At 40.0% G+C, this 11,937-nt stretch overlaps 1 protein-coding gene and 1 long non-coding RNA gene across 2 annotated transcripts in view; one reads left to right on the forward strand and one right to left on the reverse strand.

Annotated features, from left to right (window-relative positions):
* Window positions 1-5,433: 5,433 nt before the first annotated feature.
* The window catches only part of LOC138950779 (cytochrome P450 3A6-like), a gene marked incomplete in the record, with an annotated part of 137,214 nt that continues 130,710 nt past the window's right edge, over window positions 5,434-11,937 (reverse strand). The window contains 2 exon segments of the mRNA XM_070322504.1: window positions 5,434-7,226; window positions 8,855-8,992. Of these exon segments, the coding sequence (XP_070178605.1) occupies window positions 6,983-7,226; window positions 8,855-8,992 (382 nt within the window).
* Window positions 9,542-11,937, forward strand: part of LOC138950785 (uncharacterized) — a 125,875-nt gene continuing 123,479 nt past the window's right edge. Inside the window, exon 1 of the long non-coding RNA XR_011450793.1 lies at window positions 9,542-10,225. This is a non-coding gene — a long non-coding RNA (uncharacterized lncRNA). The remainder of the gene's footprint in view (window positions 10,226-11,937) is intronic.

Raw genomic sequence — 11,937 nt, forward strand, 5'->3', positions numbered from 1 at the left:
TGAAAAGAAATACGCTTTTTTCATTCTTTTGATTTTTACATTGAGCGTTACATTGCAAAAGGGGGGGGGGGGGAACAGACTGTCGAGATCGGATTTTTTTAATTTAGTATTTATAAACTCGTCACCTGCTAGATATTTTCCTGATGTGTGTGTGTGTGTGTGGGTGTGTGTGCGTGTGCGTGTGTGCGTGTGTGTATGTGTGTGTGTGTGTGTGAGAGAGAGAGAGAGAGAGAGAGAGAGAGAGAGAGAGAGAGAGAGAGAGAGCGAGGGAGAAAGAGAGAGAGAGAGAGAGAGAGAGAGAGAGAGAGAGAGAGAGAGAGAGAGAGAGAGAGAGAGAGAGACTCAGAACTTTATTACAAAAGGATAAAGGTTTTAGGCAAAGCCTATTCTTCCAACCTGTCCTTTATACAACACATAAAGACAGACGCACATTAAACATATACATTCAATCATATAAAATACAGAAATACATTGTATGGAATGCAACACAATGTGCATTTAAGGAATTACATAAGGAGAAAGAGAGAGAGAGAGAGCGAGAAAGAGCGAGAGAGAGAGAGAGAGAGAGAGAGAGAGAGAGAGAGAGAGTTGATTCTAATCTTGATACAAACCCAGTATTGTCAGTTACACACACACACACACACACACACACACACACACACACACACACACACACACACACACACACACACACACACACACACACACACACACACACACACAATCGAATTTTTCTCCCATGAGCATCAAAACATTCGTCTCGTAGATGCAACCATGAATTTTAATGACGGTAAAAGTGAAACACAACGTTTCAACACTATAAATGATATTTACTTTTATTCCCAAACAGTTTTCACAAACAGTCTGACCCCAGATGAGAACAGAGCAAATGGAATGTACGCCTGACACACACATTATGCATAATGTGTGCAGATTGTTTACATTTCAGTAATGAGCATTAAAATTACGATTTTAATTAAGGCCGTGTATAATTATGTAGCTTGCAACAGAGGCTGAGACAGTTGTAGTGAGTCTTTGACTTTCGTGTTGGGGTGTTGTTGCTTTACCTGAGGGTGACCGTTAGATTTTACATACATACATGTACAGTAGAATTCAAGAAAGCCCTCTTTTTCCTCTGCTCCACACCACACTGTGACAGCTGGAAACCCTTTTAAAGCTTAAAAAGCATATTTATACAACACAATAAAAAGTCCAACACCAAGCCAGAATGTCTCATCTTTTGATACCAAATTGTTGGCCCGCAGGCCTTCTTCAAAGGTTCACAGACCAAGCGTCTATGATTACAACACAGCAATAGATCATCTAGCTCATGTACATGTACAGTATCTAGCTCAGTCTGGTTCACATCTGAGACAATACTAAGATACCATTTGCAAGGAACACGTGGCTGCTTTAAACCAAAGCATAAATGGTGGTGTTTTTTCACCGCCTGGCGAAACAAATGTGACAATGCACAGTACAGACAAACTCGGCATAATGGACATTTTTTGACAAATGATATTGTAACATAATGAAATAAAACATGAGATTGATACAGCCCAACGTGAAAAAGTCAAATTTGTAACATCTGTCTTGGTCTTCATGAATTAATGCTTGAGTCTGCCCCATGTCAAAGTAATACAACACATTAAGTGAACTTTTCTGTAAGTTCAAGGGGTGTTTGGGCCAGAAATAACAAATAAAATAGGACTTAGCATAACCACTTCTAATGAATTTTTCTACGATTCCATAGTGGATACGAAATCAAATGAACAATCAAACGGTCACAACCGAAGAAGAGTAATAGAAGAACAAAGTAGAAAAAATCACATCACCGTAAATTGAAAAACGTTGAAAGACATTTTTAAGGGTATTTTATTTATGTAAGTTCCAAGGATAGCTAATGAGCGAAATATAATACAAGGAAGTGTTACGCTTTTATTTATAAACTAATGTATGGAACTTGAGCACTAAGTATCAGACTTTAGAACAAGAATCACCACTTAATCAATTGGAAGAATCAAAAAGAACAAGAAGGGCAAAGTCCATACGACTCACATGCTTGACCTAAACCTAGCAATGACATCATACACTAAGAACTGCTTTACACATTTTTCCTACCAAAATACATGTGACCTTGACCCAAGGTCAAGGTCATCCAAGGTCATGCAACACAAAGCTGTTAATTCAAGACATAGGAAGTACAATGGTGCTTATTGGCTCTTTTTACCATGAGATATGGTCACTTTTAGTGGTTCACTACCTTATTTTGGTCACATTTCATAAGGGTCAAAGAGACCTTGACCTTGATCATATGTGACCAAATGTGTCTCATGATGAAAGCATAACATGTGCCCCACATAATTTTTAAGTTTGAAACAGTTATCTTCCATAGTTCAGGGTCAAGGTCACTTCAAAATATGTATACAATCCAACTTTGAAGAGCCCCTGTGACCTTGACCTTGAAGCAAGGTAAACCAAACTTGTATCAAAAGATGGGGCTTACTTTGCCCTATATATCATATATAGGTGAGGTATTCAATCTCAAAAACTTCAGAGAAAATGTGAAAAATGTGAAAAATAGCTGTTTTTAGACAACATTTATGGCCCCTGCGACCTTGACCTTGAAGCAAGGTCAAGATGCTATGTATGTTTTTTGGGGCCTTGTCATCATACACCATCTTGCCAAATTTGGTACTAATAGACTGAATAGTGTCCAAGAAATATCCAACGTTAAAGTTTTCCGGACGGCCGGACGGACGTCCGGACGGACGGACGGACGTCCGGACGGACGGACGGACGGACGGACGGACGACTCGGGTGAGTACATAGACTCACTTTTGCTTCGCATGTGAGTCAAAAATGATTCCATGACCTGCCTCTTTGTTTCTGTTAGCTGAGGAGGTGATTATTCTGAATATTCCATCACAACCACATATTATGGATATCCCATCACAACCGAGTTTCGATCTCAACTGTCATTGGTCATTGTCTTTGATTTCAGAGTACAATTGAATAATTTATAGAGGTCATCTGCATATTCAGAGTTTACAGATGGACTACTTTTTTCAACATACGACTGAAAAATTTTGTAGTGTCAAAGTCAATATCACGTATAGGTACAGACCTACATGTGTCAATACTGAGAAAATAAAGAATACTTCATACGATACGCACATTCTGCATGGATTTAAAGAGCGGGACAGGGCGAGACAGCGAGAGACAAAGACAGAGAGGCAGACAGAGACATAAACAGAGAGACAGAGCGAGACAGCGAGAGACAAAGACAGAGAGTCAGACAGACGACGGAGACAGAGACAGAAACAGAGAGAAGGAGAGGGACAGAGACAGAGACAGAAACAGAGAGAAGGAGAGGGACAGAGACGGAGAGACCGAGTGAGACAGCGAGAGACTGACAAAGAGAAAAATACAGACAGACAGACACACACACAGACGAAATAGTTAGTGAGAAAGAGAGATATATAGGGACAGAGACACATACAGACATGCTCAGTGAGACAGAAGAAACGATGAGAGACAGAGACATAGAGACAAAGACGAACAGACAGAGAGAGTGAATGGTTTGGCGCCAACAATGCGTATTCATCATCAAAATAGTTATGTTTCTAGGCGATAACAATTCTTGACAAATAATTCACCTGCAGGTGCACTGGAGCAACAAACAGAGCCTTTCTCCACCTTTCCCGTTTCACGTCAGATTGCCAAGTGCTATTTCAAGCTTGTTCACACTTTTAAAAAGTAGATAGTGTGGGCGCGGTGTGTGTGTGTGTGTGTGTGTGTGTTTGAGTATGCGCGTTTCTTTGTGAGTGTGTACTTAAAGTGTATGTGTGTGTGTGTGTATGTGTGTGCATGTGTGTGTTTGTGTGTGTGTGTGTGAGTGTTTGAGTGTGTGTGTGTGTGTGTGTGTGTTTGTGTGTGTATGTGTGTGTGTATGTATGTGTGTGTGTGTGTGTGTGTGTGTGTGTGTGTGTGTGTGTGTGTTTGACTTCTCCTCATTGTCTGTGATCAGCACTCTTATCACTTTCCTGTTATTCTTTTGACACTCCTCGTCGTTTGGACATTTCACAAGTCGCGTATTTTAATTCACACACACACACACACACACACACACACACACACACACACACACACACACACACACACACACACACACACACACACACACACACACACACACACACACACACACAATTAAAACCCTTTCCGCACAATTCGTTTCGCCGACTTTCATAATCTGTACTGGGGGAATTAGGAAGGTTCCCTTTAGGATTACAAATGTTATCACAAACAATAGCATTCTGGGCGCATATTCTAGACTCCAAACAAGATTCGTATATACATCAATTATATGACTCAATGTTGCACCATCCGACAGAAACGCCATGGCTACAATTTGTTAGACAATCTCTTTGTAACTTAGGTTTTAGTCACGTTTGGCATAACCTTCTTCTTCTTCGTACGACGGTTGTGTCAGACTCGGAATCTGGAGGATGCCATGAACATGGACGTTCTTTCCAGGTCCTCGTTTGGCATAACCAATCTACATTAAATGTACACAAATTAAAGTTTGCCATTGACAAAAAACAACAAGAGGAATATATAAGATACTGGACAAAAGAAAAATCAGATACATATTCCAGACTTAAGTTTTATTCTATGATCAGTAAATCTTACGAAATGCAGTCATATTTAATAAAAATTAAGAATAATAAACACAGAAAGATGTTAAGCAGATTAAGGACTAGCACACATTGTCTAAAAATTGAAAGTGGAAGACATCAGAATATCCCTAAAGAAAATCGTCTTTGTATTGAATGCAATGTCATAGAAGATGAAATACATTTTCTAGATAAATGCAATAAATATGTTAAATTAAGGGATGAATTTAAAGAAGATGCTTCACATATCAATATGAAATATGCTAACAAAAATCCAAGTAACTTATTCTTAGAAGACGAAGTTCAAGTTCGTCTTGGCAAATTTGTTACGGATTGTTTTAGCATTGTATAATGCATTATTTGTTGTTTGTTGTGTCAATAACTTTACTGGTTCATGACAATAAACATTATTCTATTCTATTCTATTCTATTCACACACACACACACACACACACACACACACACACACACACACACACACACACACACACAAACACAAAAAACACACTGTTCACACCAGGTAAAAAGGAAACACCACACGATAGTCCTTTAAGTTTGCTTTCAATATCATTTTCGGTTGAAGATCACTCGTCCCGGTAGTTGGAGCAAAACACGTAGAAACATCAACCTTGACCTTGTACACAGAAGACAGCATCCTACAGACATCTGATCGGTACTTTGATATTTTGTGACCAAAGATACGTGAGTGATGGAGGTGCTGGGTGGGCGCGGGGGGGGGGGGGGGGGGGGGGGGGGAGGGTGGAGGGAAGGTGGGGGTGTGTAAGGGGGTGAGGGAGTGTCGAAGCAGGTCAATACCTTCCTAACATTATTTTGTGCAGTAAAATAAAAGTTGAAAATAATGTACACACTAAAGAAACTTTTTTTTTCAAAACTGCTTAAAAAGTAGCTTCCTTTAAGAATGTCTTTGAGAAATACACAGGTTGCACACACGCGGTTAGCATGAGTCTTGTTGCTGCAAGCTTTCCCATTAATTTTCTTGAAGAACGCGACCCGAATTTCCTACCAATATAATAATGCAGAAATAACTAAATAACACACAAAAATGGCCCAAATAACAACTTACACCATCATACGGCAACGGGTTCAAAGACATCAAGAGAAATACCATTTGAACAAAATAACTAAATCACACACAAAAATGGCCCAAATAACAACTTACACCATCATACGGCAACGGGTTCAAAGACATCAAGAGAAATACCATTTGAACAAAATAACTAAATCACACACAAAAATGGCCCAAATAACAACTTACACCATCATACGGCAACGGGTTCAAAGACATCAAGAGAAATACCATTTGAACAAAATAACTAAATCACACACAAAAATGGCCCAAATAACAACTTACACCATCATACGGCAACGGGTTCAAAGACATCAAGAGAAATACCATTTGAACAAAATAACTAAATCACACACAAAAATGGCCCAAATAACAACTTACACCATCATACGGCAACGGGTTCAAAGACATCAAGAGAAATACCATTTGAACAAAATAAATAGTCATTTTACGTATCAAGAAGGTTGGTTCGATGCGTTTCTGATTTTATGATATCAAATTATATCGTACAATGGCAGTTATAGCATACAGAACAATGCTTGGTTTTTTCCTCCCATATATTTCATCAGAAACATAATTTTTAATTTTTTTAATTTTCAGAGCTTGTTTTTAATCCAAATATAACATATTTATATGTTTTTGGAATCAGAAAATGATGAAGAATAAGATGAACGTAAATTTGGATCGTTTTATATATATATTTTTTTTATTTACAATTTTCAGATTTTTAATGACCAAAGTCATTAATTAATTTTTAAGCCACCAAGCTGAAATGCAATACCGAAGTCCGGCCTTTGTCGAAGATTGCTTGGCCACAATTTCAATCAATTTGATTGAAAAATGAGGGTGTGACAGTGCCGCCTCAACTTTTACAACAAGCCGGATATGACGTCATCAAAGACATTTATCGAAAAAATGAAAAAAAATGTCATGGGATATCATACCCAGGAACTCTCATGTCAAACTTCATAAAGATCGGTTCAGTAGTTTACTCTGAATCGCTCTACACACACACACGCACACACACACAGACACACATACACCACGACCCTCGTCTCGATTCCCCCTCTATGTTAAAACAATTAGTCAAAACTTGACTAAATGTAAAAAGGTGAGTTACGGTTGACGTAATATCTACACGTACGCGTACAGGTCTTAGCTACACGTTCTCTGATCTAGAACACTGTAACATCGTGAAAAGTCGTCTCCAATCAGATCACTGTTCTCTGGGCTCCAGCCTTATGAACACGCCGTCTTTTGGACACAGGAAGGGTCGGAGCGCCACTGGTAGCGGCGTCTGGGTCAGACTCGATTTGCACACCCTGAAGTGCTGTACGAGTTTCACCACGGCGAGCTTAATTTGCAGCAGGCCCAGTCGTTTCGCCACACACATCCGGGGTCCGTTGCCGAAAGGGATGAACGAGTATGGATGGCGCTTGTTTCGCTCCTCTTTGGAAAACCTGCCGTGGAAAAGAAAACTTTGAATTATAATGACATAATTATAGCCGGATTAGGGATAGCACTCGGTGTAAGCGAAGGGACAACGACTCGTTTCGGACAGTTGAGTGTACTAGAATTAGATCTTGCAAATCTTCAGCCTTATTCAATTTAGTGAGCGGAACAGAAAAGACAAACAGACAGAAAGTGGTTAGAGAGCTTGCCTCTCACCCGCTGGCGGTCAGCGATCGACCCCCACTCGGGTCGAATACAAATACCCGATTTTTCCGAGCGGCAGGGATGGTCAAATCTCAAAATGTTAACTGGCCAGCCGGGCGAGTAACTTTGAGGAAGTCACAAGCCCGTTCGAAATTTCGCTGGACGGTACACACCACACCACAAATTATGATTTCTTTATACTATTCTCCAGCAAGACAACTCCGTGCCTCTTCTGACTGTCGCATCCTTACCATTCCACACACCAAAACCAAAACATACGGACAACGCACTTTTACTTTCTGCGCACCCACACAATGGAATTCTCTCCCCTTTCACATCCGCCACTCTCAGTCACCCCAAGCATTCAAACGAGCACTTAAAACGCACCTCTTCAGGAAATACAACCCCTGATTTTGTTTTCTCAGTCCATCAGTAGGCTACATGTAGTGTTATTTGTTGTTTTAGTGATTTTTCACCACCTATTTTATTCATGTTTTTATTACTTAGTTAGTGGAAGAATCTTTTGTAATGTATGTTTGAAGGTGTATGCGTTTAATTAAGCGTTGTTGACTATGAATGTAGATGTAAATGCTTGTATAACTGTGTTTTAATTTAATTTTAGTGTTATTTGTTGTTTTAGTGATTTTTCACTACCTATTTTATTCATGTTTTTATTATTTAGTTAGTGGAAGAATCTTTTGTAATGTATCTTTGATGGTGTATGCTTTTAATTAAGCGTTGTTGACTATGAATGTAGATGTAAATGCTTGTATAACTGTGTTTTAATTTTAAATGTGTCAAGCGCAAAGAGCATAATTGTAAAGTTATGATGTTGCGCTATATAAATGCTCATTTATTATTATTATTATTATTATTATTATTACAATTAAAATAGCAGTGATACGACAGAAGCCTCGTTGTCGTTTCACTAGAACATGGCGGTGGTTTTTTTTACACAGAAGTTCCTGCATCTGCAGTGTTTATATGGCTTTAAAACTCGGTAGTACAACCAAACGTTTTGCATTTGACCAGAATGTTCACGGCCGATCGGGCGGACGATTTGGCCATCCCTGCCGAGTGGTCTCCAGACCACCCAGCTTGTAGCGGGTGCCTGACCCTATTTAAGGCCGGGGAAGGCGCAGGCAGCAAGGTAGAGGAGATTGGCACCGCCCTCATAAGGCCCCCCCCCCCAAAAAAAAAATAGTCTGTTTACGGTAACCCGACCGACCCTATTTTTTTCTCGCGACCCTAGACTTGTTTTTGGCATTTGGGGGAAAAAAAAAAAAATCTTGTTTTTTTTGGGCAAAATAACGTAAAAATATGGTTTTTTTGAAAAAAAAAAAAAAAAAAAAAAACCCCGACCTACCGACCCTATTTTTTGGCCTATGTTACCGTAAACAGACCTATTTTTTGGGGGGCCTAATCACTGTACCTTTCGGGTCTGAACTGTTCAGGGTCAGGGTACACCTCATGGTCTCGGTGCTGTACGCAGCCCATCAGTCGGACCACCGTGCCTTTCCTGAACTGAGTTCCACCCACCACGCAGTCTTCAGAGCACGTGCGAGCAACACTGCAACAATAGCACACACAATATACACGATGTGCAGAAATACCTCTGTCGAAAGAGTGAAAGAGTGAATACTTCAACACGTTCAGCAACATGTATAACTAGCCCTTACGCAGTCCTCGGAACACGTAAGAGCAACACTGCAACAACAGCACACACAATATACACGATGTGCAGAAATAACTCTGTTGGAATGATGAAAGAGTGACTTTTTCAACAAGTTCAGCAACATGTCTTCAAAGCCGTTCGCAGTCCTCGGAACACGTAAGAGCAACACTGCAACAACAGCACACACAATATACACGATGTGCAGAAATAACTCTGTCGGAGTGAGGAAAGAGTGACTTTTTCAACAAGTTCAGCAACATGTCTTCAAAGCCGTTCGCAGTCCTCGGAACACGTAAGAGCAACACTGCAACAACAGCACACACAATATACACGATGTGCAGAAATACCTCTGTCGAAAGAGTGAAAGAGTGAATACTTCAACACGTTCAGCAACATGTATAACTAGCCCTTACGCAGTCCTCGGAACACGTAAGAGCAACACAGCAACAACAGCACACACAATATACACGATGTGCAGAAATAACTCTGTCGGAGTTATGAAAGAGTGACTTTTTCAACAAGTTCAGCAACATGTCCATCGTCCCCTAGCTATCTTTCTGACCTTCTTGATGTCTACTCCCCCTCTCGCTCCCTAAGATCCTCCGCAGACACCCGCCTTTTTAGGATACCACCAGCACGCACCAAAACATATGGCCAGCGCACCTTCTCTTACCAGGCCCCATCCATCTGGAACCAACTCCCGCACTCACTCAGGCACTCCACATCTATGCAATCATTCAAAACCTCACTCAAAACACACCTCTTCCCTCACTAGTCTGTTAATGACCACCCATCCCCCTCTCCTGCTGGTCCTTAATCTGTCTCCTTCTCTCTCCTTCTTCTTCCCTTTCCAGCTCTATTCTCCTTCTCTCAACTAACTTTATGTATCCAATAATTTATTTATTTATGACTGTTTTTCCGTCTTCAGAATGCATGTGCCTGTAGTTGGTATGAGTGAGTGCGTCGCGTTCTCGCTGTGCGTTTGTCTGCGAGTGTATGAGTCCGAGTGTCTTGGTCCTTGTCGATTTGTGTTTCGTATAATGTTCACTATGTATTGTATATTTTGTAAGCGCCTAGGGCTATATTTAGATTAGGCGCACAAATGTTCATAATAATAATAATAATAATGTCTTCAAAGCCGTGCGCAGTCCTCGGAACACGTAAGAGCAACACTGCAACAACAGTATGTACACATTCATTTTCTCATTTTTCATTTTCATTACTTTATTGTCCCATCGCTGGGAAATTCGGGTCGCTTCCTCCCAGTGGAAAGCTAGCAGCAACGGAGTCGCGCTACCCAGGTGTCTGCGTGTTTAGGTGTATTCAGCCACCTGCACTTATGGCAGAATGACCAAGGTCTTTTACGTGCCATTGTGATGACACGGGGGTGGGACATGGCTTCCGTCTCTGGGTGTGCACATAAAGTTGACCCGTGTCCGTCCCGGCCCGAATTCGAACCTGCGACCTTCCGATCACAAGTCCAGTGCTCTACCAACTGAGCTACCGGGCGATGTTTGAAAGTATCTCTGTTGGAAGAGTGATAAAAGTGAATACTTCAAAAACGTACAGCAACATGTATCACTAGCAGTACGCAGTCCTCGGAACACGTGCGAGCAACCCTGCAACAACAGCGCACACAATAGACGATGTGCGGACATAACGTACTCGATCGGAGTTTGCGAAAGAGTAATTTCTTCAAAAGGTTTAACAACATGTATACTTTCTAGCCGTATCGAACTCCAGAAATAACTCTAGATATCGGAGTTATGAAAGAGTAATTTCTTCAAAAAGTTCAGCAACATGTATTGACAAGCGGTACCAAACTAAAGTCTAATTATCGAACTCCAGAAATAACTCTATCGGAGTTATGAAAGAGTGAGTACTTCAAAAAGTTCAGCAACGTGTATAATTTCTAGCCGTATCAAACTAAACGTCTAATTATCGACCTCCAGAAATAACTCTATCGGAGTTATGAAAGAGTAATTTCTTCTAAAAGTTCAGCAACATGTATTGACTAGCGGTACCAAACTAAAGTCTAATTATCGAACTCCAGAAATAACTCTATCTGAGTTATGAAAGAGTAATTTCTTCTAAAAGTTCAGCTACATGTTTTGACTAGCGGTACCAAACTAAAAGTCTAATTATCGAAATCCAGAAATAACTCTATCGAAGTTATGAAAGAGTGAGTACTTCAAAAAGTTCAGCAACATGTATTGACTAGCGGTACCAAACTAAAAGTCTAATTATCGAACTCCAGAAATAACTCTATCGGAGTTATGAAAGAGTAATTTCTTCTAAACGTTCAGCAACATGTATTGACTAGCGGTACCAAACTAAAAGTCTAATTATCGAAATCCAGAAATAACTCTATCGGAGTTATGAAAGAGTAATTTCTTCAAAAAGTTCAGCAACATGTATACTTTCTAGCCGTATCAAACTAAAAGTCTAATTATCGAACTCCAGAAATAACTCTTGATATCGGAGTTATGAAAGAGTAATTTCTTCAAAAACTTCAGCAACATGTATTGCCTAGCGGTACCAAACTAAAGTCTAATTATCGAACTCCAGAAATAACTCTATCGGAGTTATGAAAGAGTAATTTCTTCAAAAAGTTCAGCAACATGTATACTTTTCAGCCGTATCAAACTAAAAGTCTAATTATCGAACTCCAGAAATAACTCTATCGGAGTTATGAAAGGGTAATTTCTTCAAAAAGTTCAGCAACATGTATACTTTTCAGCCGTATTAAACTAAAAGTCTAATTATCGAACTCCAAAAATAACTCTATCGGAGTAATGAAAGAGTAATTTCTTCAAAAAGTTCAGCAACATGTATTTACT

Source organism: Littorina saxatilis, linkage group LG16, assembly GCF_037325665.1.
Source record: "Littorina saxatilis isolate snail1 linkage group LG16, US_GU_Lsax_2.0, whole genome shotgun sequence".
NCBI classification, from domain to species: Eukaryota; Metazoa; Mollusca; class Gastropoda; order Littorinimorpha; family Littorinidae; genus Littorina; species Littorina saxatilis.